This window comes from Pteronotus mesoamericanus, unplaced genomic scaffold (genome assembly GCF_021234165.1).
Source record: "Pteronotus mesoamericanus isolate MK-2021 breed Mesoamerican mustached bat unplaced genomic scaffold, CSHL_Meso_final scaffold_137, whole genome shotgun sequence".
Taxonomy (NCBI): domain Eukaryota; kingdom Metazoa; phylum Chordata; class Mammalia; order Chiroptera; family Mormoopidae; genus Pteronotus; species Pteronotus mesoamericanus.
In genome coordinates, this window is record NW_026555306.1 from 6,405,419 (window position 1) to 6,425,540 (window position 20,122).

Consider the following 20,122-nt stretch of genomic DNA (forward strand, 5'->3'; position numbering starts at 1 on the left):
ACATCAGACCCAGCGCTGGGCCTTGGGAAATTTAAAGTCTGGGAGGGCGGGCGAGGAGAGAGAGGTAGAAAAAGACCTCACATGCATCAGGCATCTGTTCGTTAAGCACCCTGCCAAGAGCAAGCAAATATTCACCCACTTGGTCCTTTGTTATTGACCCATTTCACAGAGGAGAAAAGGGACCAAGTCGGGGCGGGGGGCGGTGACCGGCTCATCTGACTTGCAAAGAGTCACTGCTCTTGTTGTTAATTATTCATATTAAATTTTCCCTGTTCAAATTAATGGTATGGTTTCCACCTCCTGACTGGTTCCTGACTGATAATGGTTATGATAATGGTAATAATGATTATTATTATAGCTGCCTTCCAGGGACAAGCACTTAATTTACACGCTTTCATCCCTTTCACTCAGTTGATGTGATTCCCATTTCGGGGAGAGGACGGAGCCTTGCAGAAGGGACAGGGCTTCCTGGGGGGGGGTCCTGGGCTGCCCGCAGGCCACGCCCACAGCTGGTGGGGTCCGGGCGTCCAGGCAGGAGGCCCATGTCAGGGAGTGGGACAGGCAGAAGCCCCGGCAGGGAAGGCGATGGCACTGTGTTGGTTGGGTTTGACAAACACTGAGCTCTCCCTCTGCGGGTGCCAAGCAGCCTGCTCGCTGCCACCAGGCGGCATGTGGCTACCTGCCACATCCCCAGCACTGCACGTCCCGATGAGGCAGAAGGGGCTGGGCTGTTCTGAAAGACAGAACAGGGGAGGCAGGGTTGGGGCCGGCGACCAGCAGCCGTGGGCCAAGCCCTGCCCTCCCAAGTCCCCGTGGCAACCCACCGAGGACGGGGGGCCTTTGGGAGTGGGCGGGGAGACTGAGGCACTGAGGGGCTGATCGGCCCAAGACTGCCTGCCGCCCCAGGAGCCACGAGCTGGGGTCATCAGGCTGAAGGCCCCAGCTTCTGCCAACCCCACTGGCCGCCGCAGAGGGCCGGGGTGGGAGCGTAAGACCCCCAGCCCCCGCCAGCTCTCTACTGGTCACCTCCACTCCGGAGGTGGGGACCGTCCACCCAGCCCTGAATCGCTACGACCTGCAGCACACTCTGGTCCCCTGGGGGCTGCGGTGGGCTTGGCTTTTCCTTTGTCCCCTGCAGCGGCCGCCCCCAACCCCTGCACTGGAGCCGAGTGAGACTCACAGGAGATAGAACCTCGGGGTGCCCTTCCGGTCGCGGTCCCTATTCTCTCTGTCTGGCCACGCCCCCTGCCCGGACAGCTTTTCCTCCCCTCTTTCTACCCAGGTGGCTCCTGCTCACCTTAGCCCAGGCGGCACATCCTCCAGAGCCACCTGCACCCAGCCTGCGGCCCAAGCCCACATGCGGGCTCCCACAGGGACCTGCGTGCCCCGTGAGTTCCCTCTGAGCGCTCCGGGCAGGGGCGGCCGGCATGGCCTGATGCAGGGCTGTCCTGCTTGCTCACTACTTGGCCCTCAGCATCCATTTCCGGGCCTGATGCAGGGAAGACGCTCAGGAAAGACTTGTTCATGAATGAATGAATGAATGAGTGAGTGAGTGAGTGGATGAATGGAATGGAAGAAAGCAACAGAGAAGGAGCGGAGGGCACACGCAGGCAGCTGGGCGGCGGGAGTCGCGAGGGCGAGCCGACCTTATTGTAGAGGGCGCAGATGTGCAGGGCGGTGTTCCCCGAGGCGTTCTGGGCTCCCGGCTCAGCCCCGTAGAAGAGCAGGTGCTCCAGGTGCTGGGAGTGGCCCCGCTGGCAGGCCTGGGGAGGGCAGGGCGCTGAGGGGCCAGGCGGGCCCTCCGCTCCCGGCGGCTGTCCATGGCCTTCACCGTGAGGCCAGGGGGCCCGCTACCCACTGCCCCTGGACCTTTCAGCCCCCGTCCCTTCTCAGAGATCCGGGCCATCAGCCCCACAAGTCGTTCCAAGGCCCAGCTGTCTGGCCCTCGCCCCGCAAGACGCCCCAGGGGCCACGCCCACCCCGGGAGGGGTCAAGGAGTCCAGTCCCCCAGCCTGCGTTCCTCCAGCGCTCCAGTGTCGACGCCCCCATCTTTCCCTCTTTGCGGACCATGCACCCTCACCCCACTGTCTGCAAGGCCCCCGGCATCTGGATCCCCAGCCCCTTGGACCAGGGCCCCGACCCCTGACCCCTTAGGGCCCAGGCGGCCCCGCCCCCGGCCCCCGCCCCTCCTGGCCCGGCCAGGGGCACCTGGTGGATCTCCTGCCAGCCGTTCTCATCAGCGATGCCCAGCTGGGCCCTGTTGTACAGCAGCAGCTCGCAGCAGCGGGGGTCGCCCCCCACCATAGCCGTGTGGAACAGAGGCGTCAGCCCCCGGCGGTCCTTGTAGTTGGGGGAGCCCCCGAGGTCCAGGAGTGCCTAGGAAGGGCGACAAGACAGATGGCCATCAGAGGAGCACCGGCTTATCCTGAAGAGCCGGTGGGACGAGGAGCCCCGGATGACCTCCACCGGCCAGTGCCAGTCTCAGTTCTGTCGTGATGCCCTTGTGCGACCTTGAGCCTGACTCTTCCTCCCTCGGAGCGTCTCCCATCCCCTGAGAACAACAGGGGGACTGGGAAGAGGCCTGCAGAGGATCCTCCCGCTCTGACACCCGGCCCGCCCTTCCCCCACGGCAGATGCCCACTCGCTCAGTGGGATGGCTTGTGGGGACAAGCGATGGAGCGAGGCTGGGCGCAGGAGGCCCTGGCCCAATGGGAGCTGTTACCTCTGTGCCTCGAGGGTGGGGCGCCTGGGAAAGGGTGGCTGGGGCGAAGGCAGCGGCCCAGCCTCCAGGAGGACAAATGTGAGGACAGTGTTGGTGGCTCCCCTGTGCGAGGGTGGCTGCCGTGGCACCGTCCCACCGCACGTTCCATGGCAATGGGCGCGATCACAACTGCGCCGCCCAACACGGTGGCCACACGTCAGCTACGGAGCGCTTGAACGTGGCCAGTGAGCCCGAGAAGCCAAAGCTTTGATTTCAGTTCACTCTAACCTATTGAACTCCAAACAGCCCTGGGTGGCTTCGTGGCTACTGGATTGGCCAGTGCGCCTCTGGGTCTGGGGGAGGGCGATGTATTGGGGGTACATAAGAGGGTCTGTGGGTTCCAGGAGCATAAGAGATCTTTGTGATTGGTGAAAGGGTTGGAGAAGGGGAAGGAGGGTTCCTTAAGCTGGGGCATCTGGGAATTGGGGCATTTATCTGCAGCTATGTATCTTTGGGGCAGTCTATCCTGACCTGTGTGTGAGAAGGGGTCAAGAACCCTTAGGAGGAGCCCTGGCTGGTGTGGCTCAGTGGATTGAGCGCCGGCCTGTGAACCAAAGGGTCACCAGTTTGATTCCCAGTCAGGGCACAGGCCCGGGTCTTGGTGTGTGAGAGGCAACTGATCAATGTCTCTCTCTCACACAGATGTTTCTCTCCCTCTCTTTCTCCCTTCCTTCCCCCTGTCTCTAAAAATAAATAGAAGTCTTTATTAAAAAAAATAAAATCAATCGATGAATGCATCAATCAGTGGAAGAACAAATCCATGTTTCTCTCCCTCAAATCAATAAATTTAAAAAAAAGAGAAGGCATAGTATTTTAAAATAAGACTCCGCCAGCTGACTCCGTGTGCGCGTTTTGTGGGTATCAGAGGTTCCCCTGCTTGGGACGAGGGGCTGTCTCTGCACGTGAGAGAAGGGATGGGGTAGACGGGGCTGTGTCGGGCCAGCGCCCAGGGCCGCAGCCTGAGGGGCAGGGTGTGGGTGGAGGAGGGTCTCGGTCTGGGGACAAAGCGGGGAGCTCGCTGCGCACTTCAGAGGCTGCTAGGAGAGTCCACCCCTCGGAGAGACGGCGGTAGGGTTGGCGTTGGGCTAGGTCAGAGGAAATGGAGAACACGGAGTGTCTGGGTGTTGGGAGAGTGGCGTCACTGCCCGGGCATAGGGAAGTCTGTGCGACTGTGTGGTCGGGAGCCGAGGGGCAGAGCTGCACCTGAGGGTCTGAGGGGGTCTCAGATTCCACGAGAGGAGAGACAATGGAGGGGAGGAAGTGGGGGGGGGGTCTGGGACAAGTTGCCCAGTGCAGCCTGCGTGGGAAACATGGCGATTGGGGGGGTCTCTGAGCTGCGGAGGGTCCGGGGGAGCTGGCGCCTCACCGTGAGAGCAAGGCAGTGCCGGGCACACGCGGCCTTGTGCAGGGCCGTCATGCCGTCCCGGGCTCGGAAGTCGATGTGGGCTCCGCCCAGGCACAGGGTCCGAATCACATCCACGGAGCCTTCCGTCTGGGCAGCCAGCGTCAGGGGCGTCTCTGAAGGGCGAGATGCCAGCGGCGTGTAGCGCCCAGGCCTCATGCTGGGCGTCCCCCCCCAAGGCCCCGCCCCCTCCCTACCTCCTGAGTCCGAGTCATGATAATTGGGGTCCAGCCCCTTGTCCAGCAGTCGCGCCACCTTGTCGGACGTGCCGAGCTGCACGTACTCCAGGAATTTCTTCAGGCCGGTCTGAGCCGTGGACGAGAGAGGGGAGACAGGCCGATCAGGGCGCAAGGCGAAAAAAGGCGGGGTCTCGAGCTGCGCTGTCCAGCGAGATCCACAGCGAGCCACTTACAACATCAAAATGTCCCTAGTAGCTACTTTTTTTTTTTTTTTTTAAAGGAAGGGAGCCCTGACTGGTGTGATTCAGTGGGTGGGGCGTCATCCCACAAACCGAAAGGTTGCTGGTTCGGTTCAACCGATTGACGTTTCTCTCCCTCTCTTTTCTCCGCCTTACCCCCTTCTCTAAAATAAATAAATAAATAAAATCTCCAAAAGAAAGGGAGGGGAATGGGGGGGGGGGGGGAGGTAGAAGAGGGTAAAGAGGAGATAAATGTGATGGAAGGAGACTTGACTTTGGATGGTGAACACGGGGTCCAATAGACATATGTATTACACAGGTGTACACCTGAAACCAATATTCACCCCAATAAACTCTGTAAAAAAGCCAAAGGAAAGAAAGAAAGGAAGGAAGGAAGAAAGAAAGAAGGGGAGCTATCAAGGGTGTTCAGATCTCCCTTAATGACATCCCTCTTTCTTAAGATTTTATTTATTTATTTTTAGAGAGCGGGGGAAGGGAGGGAGAAAGAGAGGGAGAGAAACATTGACGTGTGAGACATATACCTACTGGTTGTCTCTCTCACACGCCCCTAACTGGGGACCTGGCCTGCAACCCAGGCACGTGCCCTGACTGAGAATCGAACCCGTGACCTTTCAATTTGCAGGCCGGCACTTGGTCCGCTGAGCCACACCAGGCACAGCATGACATGCCTCTTTTAACCTTCCATATCCACCATCTCAACATGTAATATGTATACAATTTATGAAGGAGATATTTTACTTTTTGGGAGGAGGTCTCCTGAGTCTTTGAAACCTGGCATGCATTTCACCCTCCGGTTAAGCTTGGGGACCCGCCACAGCGCGACTGTGTGGGAGCTGTACGTGGCCAGTGGCTCCCGCAGTGGACAGCACAGGCGCGGAGGGGTGGACTATTTGGTGGGGGGGCAAGGACGAATGCGGGGGCGGGGGGGAGATGAGGAGCCAGGGGGCTTGTCGCCCAAGCGACAAGAATCCTTCACTTCACTACTGACCAAAGCAGCCCCCTGGTTTCCTCCTGGCTCTTAGGGGATCAGGGGAGACACGTCCAAGGCCTGGAAGGCAAGGTGCCTGGAGGGTAGATGGGGCTGGGGAGGGGGCATCCTTGGATCTGGTAGAGGTTGAGGCCAGGGGACTGGGGGGCTGCAGGGCATCTATGGAACAGCCCCAGGTAGAGGGACACTGGGTGTCGGCGTCCAGGCTGAGGGGGTAAGGGGCCCTGCGTGCGTATGAGGGACCAGGGGCTGAGGCGGGAGAGCCCAAGGATGAAGAAAACGGGAGCCAGGCCCTGACCGGGTGGCTCAGTTGGTTACAGCGTCATCCTGCTAGACCAGGGTTGTGGGTTCGCTCCCTGGTCGAGGCACATATAAGAATGAGCCAATGAACGTATGAATAAGCAGAACAACAAATCTCTCATTCTTTCTCTCAAATCAATAATAAAAAACAAAAAGAAAGAGAGGACGTGGGAGCCAGGGGGCGTGGGCCCAGGCAGAGGAATGAAGGGCAAAAAGGGAGGCGAAGACAGGGTTATGGGAGGGGGGGTATTTGGGACTATCCCCGATGTCCCCAAATGGGGACCCTGGCAGAGGAACCAAAAGATTGAGGAATGTGGCGGGCTGTTAGGAAGAGGTGGGAGAGGAAGTGGCTGGGGAGGGGTTTCCGGGTGGGGACAGGGCTGAGGGGGCGGGTAGGTGCTGCGGGTTCTCTCACCTTTGTGTGCAACTTGGCCAACTGCTTCTCATCCAGGTTGGTCTGTTTGTAAACTCGGGTCTTGTACCGGAACTGAGGCAAGGGGTGGGGTAAGGGGAGAGACAGAGCCTCAGAGCCTCAGAACGGGGCCTGGGGAGGAGGCTGGACTCCCTTCTGGGCCCAGGGTGAGGGTGGAACAGCCCCAGCCCGGGCTGGGGGAGCGGAGAGGTGCAGTGCTGTGGGGGACGGGGGTGCGGGTGGCGGTGCTGTGCAGACTTTCATCCCCAACGTGAACGAGAAGGAGTCTGGGTCCCGTAGGGAATGTTCTGGAACGCCTGCTCTAACTAGGAACCCTTCCCCAATTGGACAGGCGAGGGGCAGCTTAGAATGTGGCAGTCACTTTCCCAAGGCCACTCTGCCGATCAGAGAATGGGCGGTAGCTTGAACCCGGGCCTCTGACTCTCCCTGACTCTTCTGGCTGCAGATCTGGAAGATCCCTTGCTAAGGGGTCGGCTGGGGAAGAACACTGGGAGGGGGCGGCTGGGAGGCGGGACACGCCCGCCCTCATCTGAGAAGGCTGTGGGCCTCACCTCCAGGTAGGGCACCCCCTTCTCGAAGGACTGGGGGTACTCCCGCAGCAGCCGCTCCTCCTCCAGGAAGTTGGCGTCACGGCCCGACGTGGCGGGCTGGAACAGGCCGTAGTTGAGCACATCCTGCAGGCTCTCGCTCAGGGCGCAGAGCACCTGCTGCTTGGCTGTCCAGATGGTGGCATCAGGGTTGAAGCGCAGGCATTTCTGGGGTGGGGGGGAGGCAACAGGAAGGAGTCTCAGGTGGTTCAGGAAGGGCGTGGGCGCGGCTCTGGGAACAGGTGGAGGATTTGGGGGAGCATGTGTGGGTCTGGAAACGGGGCCCCCGTGCAACAGCACCCAGCGGCCAAGGCTCCTGGTGTGGGCCTGGGCCTCTGCGCCCCCGCTGTCTAGTGACGCGGTCACTCACTGTCTGGTGCAGGTCCGGAATGCCAATCCTGAAGACCATCATGCTGAAGTGGGCGTCGTCCGGGACGGACATGGAGCGGCCCTGGAGGCCTCCAGCCGAGGCCAGGTTACCAGGTGTCCCGCTGCCCTGGCCCCGGGTCCCCCGGAGGCCTCTCCCGGGCCCGTCTGGGGAGCTGTCGGACTCTGAGCCCCCCTCGGGACACTCGCTGGCACTGTGGCGTTCCTCGTCCTCGCTTGAGGCGGGGCTGTGGGTCATTGTGGGGCCACGGGGCGATGGGGGACGGCAGCATCACAGGTCGCTGCGGGGGGGGCCGAGGGCGGCTGTCAGACTAGGGGCCCCGACCCCTCAAAGGCCCCAGGCACCCTCGGTGGCCCGGAGGCCGAGGGCCGAGGCCCCACGCTGCCAGAGGCAGGCGGGAAGGAGGCTGGACACACCCCCGGGCGCTCCGGCTGCCTGGCGCGCACACCCCCACCCCTGCCAGGCTGCCAGCACATGTCTCCTTCCCTGCCCTTGGCCCTTCTCGCAGCCCCCGCCCCTCCTGCGCCCCACTTTGCCGCTGACCCAGTGTGGCAGTGTCCCAGAAACCGCAGAATCACCGCGGGAGCTACTGGCCCACTTTGCCAGGCCACGGAAAATGCAGCTAAAATTAGCTGAGGACAGACAGGTGGACGACCCACCAGCACCCTGCCCTCCTGGCCCCGGCCCGGCCTCTCCCCCAGAGCCCGCCCATCCTCCCCGGGGATGGCTCTGGAGGGGGGTGCCGAGGGGCAGTAACGGGCAGAGGGAGGTGCCCTGAACCTGGGGCCGCAGGAGCAGGAGGCCGCGTGGTGCCCGTGCCCGAGCCAGCGGGTGGAGCTGGCGACTGCACTGAAGTGTGGCCAACAATGTGTGCAGGGAGCGCTGAGGATCCAGCGTCCCAGGCGCGCGGGCCTGGGGCGGGATGTCATGGCGCCGGGCACCGGGTGTCTCGGAGGGAGCCACAAGCGGTGGCCTGTGCAGGTTGTTGGGGCACCTTAAGAGGGTGTGTGGGTGGCTGGAGAGGCTGGGAGCTCTGTCCACGTGACAGTAGTGTGGTGGCCGGCAACCATGTGGGGAAGATGAAGACCTGTGGGCATGTTTGAGGTCTGGCTCTTCAGGGTGGGAAAACCGGCCTTGCTTGGGACAGGGGGCCCCACTCTGAGGGAGGCTGGGGGCTGGGAAGGACAAGGAGCTGGATGCAGGTCTGTGGGCCTGGGGTGGGCAGTCCTCTCCAGACCCCTCCTCTTCTCCAGTGAGGTAGCCCTAGGAAGGTGGGTCTCCCATGAGGTCCGCCTGGCTCATCCTCTCCCCCACTCCTACCCCAGGACCAGAAAACAGAATGTCTGGTCTGGTCCCTCCCCCCCACACCAGGCCCAGCTCCTGCACCGTTGCCATGGAGATGGGAAGCAGTGGAGGGTACTGCTGACTTTGGGGGAGTGGGGATGGGCTGGGGGGTTGGAAGAGGGAAGGCAAAATGTGTGTATGAGAAGGAGACTTCCAAGAGCTGTGGGCGAGCCAGCAGCACCACCGGCCGGCCAGCCCCTCCCCAGTGCGCGCCCAGGGCTACCAAGCCCCTTCCCCCTGCAGGGGACGGGCAACCCTGCCCCGCCTCGCCCTTGCGGAACCCCCGGCCTCCTCCGCTCCGCTGGACTCCACACCACACCTCCCTGGGGGTGGGGGGGGGCCGCAGCCACTCCCCCTCGGCTGACCTCGGCTGACCCCCGGCCTACACCTGGCACTAAAGGGGTGTCCATTGGGACGAAAGCACAGCCGGCCCGGGGCCCCCGCCCCCGCCCCGCGCCCGTGCGGCTGCCCCCAACCCCCAGGACCAGCGCCGGCCCCTCCCCCTCCGGCCCCGAAGGAGGGAGCGGGCACACTCCGCCGGGGCGGCATGAATCAAACGCTCCGCGGCTAAGAATAGCTGGCACGCAGCTGGCACCGAGACGGGCTGAGGAATCGGCGACGGGGGGGACAAGAAGAGAGAGGGGGTGCCCTGGGAGGCTGCGGGGGCCGGGGGGCGGCCGGCGTGGCTGAGAGCGGGACCCGGGAGAACGAAAGGAGGAGGCGAGGCGGGCAGAGGGCGCCGGGGCTGGGAACGCGGAGCCGCGGAGGGGGGAGCCCCGGCCGGGAGAGGGGGCGGGGGCACCCGGTAGCGGGACTGGGGGCGGGAGCCGAGGGGGCGCGCCGGCCGGCGGAGAGGGACAGGCGGCGGGGCGCGGATCGGGGGGCTTGCGAAGGGGCGGATTGCAGGGGCCTGAAAGGAGAAGCAGGAGCTAGAAGGGGGCGGAGGAGGCCGAGGCCCAGAGCCCCGCAGGCCGGGGTGGGCGCCGGGGTGACCCGGGGAGGGGCTTCGCGCCGCGTGGCCGCCGCAGGGGTCCCCAGTTCGGCCGGACAGGCGGGGGGGGGCGGCTCGGCGGGGGAGTGGCCGGGCAGGGCCCGGAGGCGGGCGCGGCGCCCAAGCCCTGGGCGTGTAGCGCGGGGAGGCGGGTTCGGGCTGGGGGTTCTGCTCGCGGGCACAGGGGGCGCATCCTCCCATCGAGCCTGCGATTCGGGACGGGGCGCCGGGGACCGGGGTGTAACCCAATTTGCCGTCGCCTGGGGCGATGCTCCCCTCCTGGCCCCCACCCCCCCATCGCATGCCCCGGCCCAGAGCCCGGCGCGCGGCCAAGGACGTCCGGGCGCCCCCGCCCCCTCCCGCGGCTCGCGCCTCGCGGCGCCCCCGAACCCCCGGCTTCTCGGCCCCCTTACCTGCCTGGCGGGGCTGCTGAGTCCCGGTCGGCGGCGCCCGCAGCCCCTCCCCCCTCCCCCCCACCCCCCACCCCCCCGGAGACGGAGGACCCTCAGGCCATGCCCCACCGCCCCGGGGGGCGAGCGGGCCCGGGGAGGGGGCGGGCGGGGGCCGGGGGGGGCGGGCGGGGGGGCCGCGGACCTCACCCCCCCCGCGGACCGGGCCTGGCCATCCGCAGAGCGCCCCCCTTTAGCCGCGGCCGCCGCGCCCCTCCTGGCTAGCCTGCCCCCGGCTCGGTCCGGCAGGCTCCGGGCGGCGCGGCTCCGCCGGCTCTTCCTCCTCCTCTTCCTCAGGCCGCCGCGCCGCCGCCGCCGCCGCCGCCGCCGCCCGCTCCGCACCTCCTCTGTCTCCCTTCTCGTTCTCTCGCTCTCGCTGTCTCTCCCTCACCCTGTCTCTCTCTCTCTCTTCCTCCCTCCCTCTTTCCCTCCCTCCCCTCCCTCCGCCCTCTCCCCTCCCTCCGGGAGCCGGCGGTGGAGACTTCGCCCCTCCCCGCGCCCCCAAACCTCGCCCATCCCCCCCCACCGGCTCCGCCCCCTCCCCCTGCCCTCCCCCACCACTCCCTTTTGACACCGATCCCGAACACGGACTGCACCCCTGCTTGCTCCCGAACCCCGACGAGGGGGCCCCGCCCCCCTAAGGGTACCCCCTTCCACACTCAAACCCCAGGAACGCCCATTCCCTCTCTACACACAGTAGGGTGCAACCAATATTTGCTGCTGAACTCTACAACCCCCCAATCGGATTCTGAGAGCTATAGACTCCTGTGCTGTCCCCCCAACACACACACACACCCCTTCCCCCCAAGGCACAGGTGCATAGTCACTAGCTGGCCCTGCAGACATCGCCCCATATACATACTCTTCAGGGCGCCCACGACCACCCTGCCTGAGTGTCTGTTTGCACACGCACACTCGCATGTACGTACCACACCTGTGCACCAGAGCACACAGACAGCACGGCACGTTCATTTGTGCAGCCCCCCACAGCATGCACCCCAGTGTGCACGCCCAGATCTCCCGCTCCCAGGCAGTCCTGCAGCAGACACACTGTAGCGAGATGCGCGCGCGCAGCCCCGTCACACTCACCCAGCTCACCAGCCATCACACAGGTGTGCACGCGCCCACTTGGATGCACAACAGGGGGCCCCAGCGCCCCTCCACGATAATGACTGCTGGTATTTCTTGAGCACCTCCTGCGCGCCAGGCTCTGTTCTAAATTTACTGATCCCCTTCTCCCACCAATCCAAGGGCTAGGTGGGGTTCAGAGAGGCTCAGCCACTTGCCTAAGGTCACCCAAGTGGGGCCAGGGATCAGGGACAGGTAAGCTGGCTCAAAGCCTTCGTACCACTGTTGTTCACTACGGGGAACACTGTGGTTGTAGAGGCTCCTTCACAGCTCAGCTTGCTGGTGCCCCGCATGCACCCACGGAGGCAGGGCAGATCCCACAGGGCTTCGGTGAAAAAAGCTCAGACTCTTACCCTTCTCCCAGCTCTAACAACACCTCCAGGGCCACCGGCCCAAGCACAGGTGCCTGTAGAGGTAGCCTTTGGTTGCACCTCCAGCTGCGGGCTCCGGGGCGCTGCTGTTCCAGCTGGAGCAGGTGCCAGCTCAGCTCTGGGAGGCCCCCTCTGGTGCGCACCCACCAGCCCAGGTGGTGAGCAGCTGGGCCCTGGGGGAGAACAGCTGCCCATGCTGGTGCCAGCAGCGAGAGAGGCTGTGCATCGCTCTCCAGTTTCCAAGGCCTCTCCTGGCCTGTGCAGCACGTCCGGAGGCCTCTAGCTGCTGGCGACGGGTCACCGGAACCCTAACGGGTGCCTGAGAGGTCCAGGCTCTGAGGTGGTGAGCGGCCTGCCCAAGGTCATGCTGCCCTCTGCTTTCTTGGAAAACAGGAGCCTGGATGCACTGATTTCCAAGGCCCCTCCTGGGGCTCCCAGCCGCTGAGGGCAGTTGCCCTGCTCCTGCTTAGAGCCAGAAGCCTTGGCTCACTGCCTCTGTGCTGGTGACCTCCGGCAAGCTGTGCTGTGCCCTCACCGAGCCTTGGTTTCCTCTCTTGAAGACTGGGCCCTCCATCCCTGGCCAGTGAGGTCCATGCCTGCCGGCACGGCCCGCCAGGCCCAGCCTGGGAAAGCCCTACATGAGTCACGAGTCTGGCATAGAGCGGGCATGGCGTGGCTTCTTGCTTTTCTCGCCTGTGCAGTCTCCCTCCCGCGGCCCTCGCCACCTCCCCTGCGGCCGCCCCAACCCGTTCCGGGGTCCCCCGTGCCTCTGCCTCAGGAACTCGGGGTGCCATCTATACGCAACAGTCAGGCCTTCAGTCTTGCGGCTAAGCTGGGACCCCGCCATGAAAGGCTGCTTCCTTGCTCGGTCAGCAGGCTGATTGAGCAACCTACTGTGTGCCAGGGTAGCCCTGCTTTAGCTCCGGGGCCCCAGCAATGAATGGGAAGAACCTCTGCCTTCGTTGGCAGGAGACAGGCAGCACACCAGTAAGTAAGCAAACAAACAAACAAGACAATGCCAGCCTCGAGCGCACCAAACGGATAAAATGGGGCGTTTTAATAAAGTAACTTATGGAAGCGAAGCTCCTTTAGATAAAACAGTCCTGGGCGGGGGGGAGGGGAAGACCTCTCCAAGCTGAGACTTCAGAAATGAGAAGGGGCTGGGCCACAGAGCCTTATTCTAGAAGGAGGAAGACACTAGTGTGAAAGCCATGAGGTGGAAAGGAGCTTAGCATTCAGGAAATAGCCAAGAGGCTACCCACACTCCAGGGTGGCAGGATCCTGGGGGGCAGGGGAGTAGGGGGTGGTGAGCTTGCAGAGCCACGGAGGGCCCCCCCTTCCCAGCACCCCCTGCGGGGCAGGCCAGGCAGGCTCAGACCAGGGTTTGGGAAGCTGGGGCAGCAGGGGAGCGGGAGTGACGCGGTCTGATTTACAGTTTGGAAGCTTTGCTCTGGCTGCGGCAAGCGGCGTGGATTGGAGGGGCTAGGGAGGAAGGAGGGGGAGAGAGACTGCAGTGGTCCAGGCTGGAGAGGAACCTCACGGACTGCTCGCAGCTCTGCGTGCGCCCAGCCCAGCGTCAGCCTACTCTGCCTCTCTGAGAAAGCTTCCCCGACCCCACCCCCACCCCCGCAGCCTCCTCCCTCCACTCTGCCCTAGCCCCTCACCCGGTGGGATGGTCCGCCTGCCTGTCTGGAGTCCCCACAAAGGGCCTGGACTGCAGGCTTCCAGAAAAGTATGACAAATGAATCCCAGAGGCCAGCCTCCCAGGGCTGCACACAGCCACATGCATGCTCGTCCTGTGTGTCCCACATCCTCACTTGCCTCTTGGGGCAGGAGCCTGGAGGGCGGGATGGGAGATCTGGGGGCAGAAGGCGCCCTAGAGCCTGAAAAGGATGTGAAAACCTCTTCCCACAGAGTGCGTGGGCCACGGTGGCCACAGGGTAATAACAGCCTTGGAGAGACCCTGCTGAGGAGTGGCCAGGGGACAGAGGGGAGAGGGGCTCAAGCCCCAACAACCCTCCCCACCCCGAAGGGGGTTCCTGGGCAGAGGCTGTGTCTCCAGGGTCCCTTGGAGAGCTAGCTCCACGCTCTTCCTGACCATCAGAGCTTTGGCCTGGGCAGAAGGAAAGAACAGGGCGGGAGCGAGCTCTGGAAAGTGGAAAGAGGGGGGCGTGGGGGGAGACCCAGGGCGGGATCCAGGCTTTGGAACGTTGGAGGTTTCCGGCCACAGAGGCAGGGCCTCAGGGGAGCCAAGAGAGGCGGGGAGAGACACACATCGAGGAACAGAGGCAGGAGTTGGGAGGAGAGGGACCAGGGAAGAGCTGGGAGAGGTGGGGTCCAGGGGCTGGTGATCTGTACACACACCGGTCCCCGGAGACACCCCCTCCCCAGAGACATTTGCCCACAGTCCTGGGTTGTTGTGAGCCCACCCTGATGCAGACAGCCTGGCTCCTTGGGGCCCTGGTGGTCCCCCAGCTCCTGGGCTTCAGCCATGGGGCTCGGGGAGCTGAGAGGGAGTGGGAGGGGGTCTGGGGAGGCGCCCAGGAGGAGGAGCGGGAGAGGGAGGCCCTGATGCTGAAGGTGAGTTGGGGAGTGGCTGCGGGGCGGGGAGGGTACCACCATGATTCTGGGTTTGGGAGGAGGCATTCCGGGATCAGGGAAATGGGCAAGAGGGAGTGTTGGGGCAGGCTCAGAAGATGGCTCATGGAAGGCGCTGGAGGGCAGCGAGGCAGCTTGCAGCTGGAGGGGGACGCTTGGAGCATCTGGGAAATCAGAATGGGGAGAGAGGCTGTCCCTCACCGTCTCTCCCCTGCCTCAGCATTTGCAGGAGGCCTTGGGGCTGCCCGCCGCGAGGGGGGACGTTGCGAGGGGGGATGAAAATCCTGAGCAAACACCTGAAGACAAAGGGGTCCTGGAGACTGAGGAGGACCCTCAGGGGGAGGAAGAAGAGGAAGCAACGCCAATCCCCTCCTCCAGCCCCACTCCCACCCCAGAGGACACTGTCACTTACATTCGTGAGTTATCATTAGCTCCGCCCTGTCCCCCAGGCCTCCGCCATCATTTGCAGCAAAATGAACTGACCTGTTACTGCCCTGGAACCTTTCAGTTGCTCACTGTCCAGCCCACCCTGCCCACACCCCCATGAGCTCCGGGTCCCAGCATTGCCTCCCAAAAGCCCTGGTCCAAAGACCTTTCAGGACTCCCGAGTCCCCCCACCCCCACCCACTCTGCCCCCAGAGGCTTTAGGTCCTTGCCCACCCCCAGGGCCTCCGGCCCCCCGATTTCACCCCCAAGGTCCCCGTCCAACGTGCTCCCTGTCCGTCCGCAGTGGGCCGCCTGGCCGGCCTGGACGCTGGCCTGCACCAGGTGCACGTTCGTCTGCACGTGTTGGACACCCGCGTGGTCGAGCTGACCACGGGCCTGCGGCAGCTGCGGGAGGCGGTGGGCGACACGCGCGACGCCGTGCAAGCCCTGCAGGAGGCGCAAAGCCGCGCCGAGCGCGAGCATGGCCGCTTAGAGGGTGAGTCCGCACCGCGAGGGGCTAGGAAACGGGACAATCCGGTCTGGCGGGGGACTGGTGGGAGGAGGAGGTCCGGAGAGGTCTGGGGACACTGGGCATAACGGGTGAGGGGGTTCCTGGAGACTTGGGGTGCATTGGCTGATGCGGAGGTCAGAGTGGCGGGGAGGGTGAGTTCCGAGAGCAGGCGGGCGGTGAGGGTGGCACACTCCCCACCACGGTGTGGAGCCAACCCCACGCTACACGCGCCACGCCCCCTACAGTCCGGTCCCTACAGTCTGTCACCGCCCCCGGGGGCCCTAACTCCGCCCCCTTGCTGGATCCTGGCTCCGCCTCCTCCCAGCCCTATCTCGTAGGCTCTTAACCCGCCTTCTCCCCGCCCCCGGAGGTTCTGACCCCGCCCTGCCCCGCTCTCCGAGGACCTGACCCCACCCCGCCCGCAGGCTGCCTGAAGGGGCTGCGCCTCGGCCACAAGTGCTTCCTGCTCTCGCGAGACTTCGAGGTGCAGGCTGCGGCGCAGGCGCGGTGCGTGGCTCGGGGCGGGAGCCTGGCACAACCAGCGGACCGCCAGCAGATGGAAGCGCTGACTCGGTACCTGCGCGCGGCGCTGGCTCCCTACAACTGGCCCGTGTGGCTGGGCGTGCACGACCGGCGCGCCGAGGGCCTCTACCTCTTCGAGAACGGCCAGCGCGTGTCCTTTTTCGCCTGGCATCAAGCGCCCCGCCCCGAACCCGGCTCCGAACCCAGCGCCGCGCCGCACCCGCTCAGCCCTAACCAGCCCAACGGCGGCGCGCTGGAGAACTGCGTGGCGCAGGCTTCGGACGACGGCTCCTGGTGGGACCACGACTGCGAAAGGCGCCTCTACTACGTCTGCGAGTTCCCCTTCTAGCGGGGCTGGTTCCCGCCTCTCCTTTCCATTCCACCACCCGCCCTTTGCCGAGGCCGTGCACCCTGCGAAAACGCCCTTCCCTTCCTCCCTGCCTTCCTTGCCTGTGTTTTTCCTGGGAGTGGTGAGCACCAGCCTTAGGTCCGGCGAGAATAAAGCCTTGTGGAATCTGACTTGAGCGGGCAGTGGAAGCACTTGGCATTTATTTCGCCGCGTGGCAGGCCGGGAAAGGCAAGGACCTGGCCTCGGGATGCCCCAGAATCAGAGTGATGGATAACACTTGCGCATATGTACACACGGTCGTCCACTCCTGCACTCAGATGTCAGGAGTACATAAGTGCACATGCTGCTGACCCACTCAGGGCCTTTGGGACCCAGGGCCTGTCAATCATTTTCCCTGGTCTTGGTCCTGATCAAAGATATCTGGGAATCTCAAAGGGGCTAAAGGCTCTGACAAGTTTTGCAAGGAAGACCCCGTTTAATAGTGTTAGTGTGTCTCAAAACTTGTTTCACCAGATGGTACTGAAACAACTATCAGGCCCCCCTCCACTCCCTTCCCTTTCCCCCACCCCCAGGGGCACGTGTAGACACCCAAACTTGGAGACCCACCGGCCCACAAGTGTAGGCTCCCTCCCAGTGTTCCCTCCACTACTGCCTACCTGTGAGGCCATGAGCCAGTCTCTTCCTTGCTCTGAGCCTCAGTTTCCTCATCTGAGCATAGGCACAATCCTGACCTCTACCTTGTATGGCTCTTGGGATGTTCACATGAGCCCAGGAACGTGAGCACTTGGTAAACGGAACATGAGCCACAGGATACCTTTCCTTCCGCACCATTTTTCATACCTTTTTGCCCTAGGGCAGTGAAGACACCCAGAAATCACCCCAGAGTCCCCCTCAATACTGGCATCATGGCCCGGACCCTGGCACAGTGTCACCATTGGATCAGCCAGTGCCAGTCATCTCTGTTATTTCCAAAAGGGGCGAGCCCCACACAAACTCTCCTTTCAGGAGCCACTTCTCAGCCCCGCAGCTGCCACAGGAGGTGCAGAATGAGAGGCCAGAGTATGAGGGGTGGCCTCTCATCAGGAAGACTTCAGTCAGGGGACTGAAGACATTGCTCTAAATACTTCCCCCTGAGCTTGTTTTCGGGGGAGGGGGGGAGGCGACCAGAGGACATTGATGAGTATCTGCTACTGCCCAGGAGGGGTCCATCCTTATAGACTTGATATTTTGGAGAGTAAGTGGATTGGGCAGTTCCATGGTTATATCTTGGATGGACCAAGTTCCAGTCCTACCTAGGCCATTTCCTACTGGGCAAACTTGAGGGAGACTTCTCTCCTGAACCTGCACGGATGAGCCCGACTGGGGCACCGTTGTGAAGCAGGCTGGGTATGATCAACTCCGTGTGCCCAGTATACCCTGGCAAATGGGAGCCCGTTGAATGGAGGACGGCTGTATGGGCCCAGGTTGGGGACCCTGAGATTAATCGGATCTCTAACTGTTTCTCTCCCTCCGGGGCTCCCACAGGGTCTGAGCCTTTCCCCATCACACCCTCAGTCACTTTAGATGCCACTGTCAGGTGAATGTCTTGTCATACGAGCCCAGAGACAGTTATGGGGATACACAGAAAGGTCCGAGGCAGTGAGTGGAGGACATTCGCAAGGACTGCTTATGCATCAGATCACCGTGTCTGTAGGCAGCATTCTGAATTGATTTTTGACTCAGGTCTGCGTAAGAGAACCCTTACCCCTCCTCCGAGAAGCCCTCCCAGACCAACCAAGAGTCAGCATTTGCCAATGCTCCTTCCCTGGCTTTCCGCGGGGCAAGTGCTTTGAGAGCTCGCAGCAGCGGACCAGAGAAAGCCTCAGCAACAGATTGGGGTTGATGCGTGAAAGGATCCCAGGGAAGTGGTGGAGGGAGGACGCAAGGCCTGAGAAAATTCAGCGGGGAGAACTACCAGGAGCCACGCGGGCTCGTCAGGACTACAAATCCCAGGCGGCTGAGGGACAGGCTTACGCGGGCCTTCTCAGAACTACGTTTCCCGGCAGCTATCGGGGCCTTACGTAGGTCCTTCCGCAAGCCCTGCCTCCTCCTTCCACGTGAGGATCGCCCACATTTCCCCGCAAGCTTAGGACCACGCCCTTCTCAGTAAGGACGAGCTCAGCAATCTCCAATCGGAGTTCACACTCCCTTCTCTCCCCCGGATCGGGCTTGCCCCGGGGTACTATGGAAATGTAGTCCGGTCACACATCGGCCGGTAGAAAAACCCAAAGGCGCAGAGTTGGCACAGTTTAACATTTTCTTCAGCTTAGACTGCAACCGGCGCTCAGGTCTTTCCGTCAAGAGGTTTTCAGAATACAGGTGAAATTCCACAGGTAGAGCATAATCATTTTTAAAATAAGTGAAATAAGGTCATAGAAAACGGTTAGACAGTTATCAAAATGAGTGTCTAAGTACTAAATTACTTAATAATTTAGTCCAAAAATTTTTCCTTTGCCTGCAAGAAGTTTGCTGAACACTGGTCTGAACCAACTTAGCTTTTAATAATAATTAAAAAAAACAACTTTTTATTTGTAAATATTTTTTTTAAAAGATTTTATTTATTTATTTTTAGACAGAGGGGAAGGGAGGGAAAGAAACATCAATGTGTGGTTGCCACTCACATACCCCCTACTGGGGACCTAACCCACAGCCCGGGCATGTACCCTGACTGGGGATCAAACCCTCGACCGAACTCAATCCACTGAGCCACACCAGCCAGCGCATGAATAATTTTTAACTTACAGATAACACAAATACAAATGGTATTTTGTATTTTATAGACCCTTTACCCAGATTTATCTATTGTTAACAGTTGGCCTCCATTGCTTAATCTTTCTATCTGTCAATCTATCCGTCCATCCACAAACCATCCATCCATTACCCACCCATTCATCTTAACCCAACCACCAAGGACAAACTGAAGGGAGGTTTACTGATCCATTGCAGTGGAATTGCTGTGATCGAGCTGCTGGATTTGGGGAAAGAGAGGAGTTTGGGTGAAATTGAAGTGAAGTGGTGTTTCCATAGCTTCAAAGAAAAGCAGGAATGGGTATAAATGAGTCAACATCAGGTCTGGACTGCAAAGTGGACTCAGCCCTGTTTCTTCAGAAACTACGACGTTAGGATAAATGTCGTATGCTGTGCTCAGCTCTGCGTCAAGGCTGAAAACTGAGGCTTCTTGTCTGTGTCAAAGTACCTTAGATCTTCCATGCAAGAGTAGGATTTTTTTTTTAAAGATTTTATTTATTTCCAGAGAGAGGGGAAGAGAGGGAGGAAGAGAGGGAGAGAAACATCAGTGTATGGTTTCCTCTGACTGGGAACCTGGCCTGCAACAGAGGCATGTGCTGTGACGGAATTGAACTGGTGACCCTTTGCTTTCCAGTCCTGCACTCAATCCACTGAGCCACACCAGCCAGGGCTAATGCTCGTTTTTTATGATGAAATCTTTTATTACAAAATCATAAGTACGTAATTCTGTAACATAAGAATATCACACTCAAGCACATGTTTTCTAATGTTTAACATTAGGAAATATATTAATTTGTCACATTAATACAATAATAGAGGAAAACCAGGTGCTAATTTTCATAGATGGAGGAAAAGCATTTGATAAGAACTTTATCAAAACTTTTTCTAGAATGAGCTAAGCAGCTAACTGAAATGGCTGCAAAATAGCAAGAAAGCAAATCTACAGAAACAAGAATAAAATAAATGATTAAAAATATGGACAGAAATAAAATAAATGAATGGGGTAAAAAAGAAGACTAACAAAACCAACAGCTGTAGACTGACTTTTAACAAAACCAGAGGAGAAAAAGAGATAGACTATAAAAGTGCATAATTATTGCCAGGGCAGAGCTATAAAGAATAATGAAATAATATTATGATTAAGAGTGTGCTAACATTTAAAAACCTAGATGAAATGGCTAAATTACCAGAAAAATATAAAATGCTAAGAGTTATACAAAAATAAAAGAGCTTGAATAAATCAATAAGTACTAAAGTATTCGAAGTTATAGTCAAAGATCTCTCCACTCTTTCTTAAAAAATCCACAGGTACAGACTGTTTTCTGAGTGAGTGATAGCAAACATTCAA

At 60.7% G+C, this 20,122-nt stretch overlaps 2 protein-coding genes across 4 annotated transcripts in view; one reads left to right on the forward strand and one right to left on the reverse strand.

Moving 5' to 3' along the window:
• The window catches only part of SHANK1 (SH3 and multiple ankyrin repeat domains 1), a 44,751-nt gene extending 34,664 nt beyond the window's left edge, over positions 1 to 10,087 (reverse strand). For all 3 annotated transcript variants that reach the window (XM_054588750.1, XM_054588749.1, XM_054588748.1), the window contains exons 1-8: positions 10,047 to 10,087; positions 7,281 to 7,578; positions 6,875 to 7,078; positions 6,306 to 6,377; positions 4,361 to 4,469; positions 4,128 to 4,279; positions 2,209 to 2,376; positions 1,647 to 1,763 (exon numbers count right to left, since the gene is read on the reverse strand). In XM_054588750.1, the coding sequence (XP_054444725.1) occupies positions 1,647 to 1,763; positions 2,209 to 2,376; positions 4,128 to 4,279; positions 4,361 to 4,469; positions 6,306 to 6,377; positions 6,875 to 7,078; positions 7,281 to 7,535 (1,077 nt within the window). In that variant the 5' untranslated portion in view covers positions 7,536 to 7,578; positions 10,047 to 10,087. The remainder of the gene's footprint in view (positions 1 to 1,646; positions 1,764 to 2,208; positions 2,377 to 4,127; positions 4,280 to 4,360; positions 4,470 to 6,305; positions 6,378 to 6,874; positions 7,079 to 7,280; positions 7,579 to 10,046) is intronic.
• A 3,343-nt stretch (positions 10,088 to 13,430) lies between these two features.
• CLEC11A (C-type lectin domain containing 11A) lies at positions 13,431 to 16,111 on the forward strand. Its single transcript, XM_054588418.1, has 5 exons — positions 13,431 to 13,496; positions 14,021 to 14,161; positions 14,400 to 14,595; positions 14,910 to 15,101; positions 15,542 to 16,111. Exons 1-5 carry the CDS (start codon positions 13,431 to 13,433, stop codon positions 15,985 to 15,987), a joined length of 1,041 nt encoding a protein of 346 aa, XP_054444393.1. The 3' UTR covers positions 15,988 to 16,111.
• The last annotated feature ends 4,011 nt before the right edge of the window (positions 16,112 to 20,122 follow it).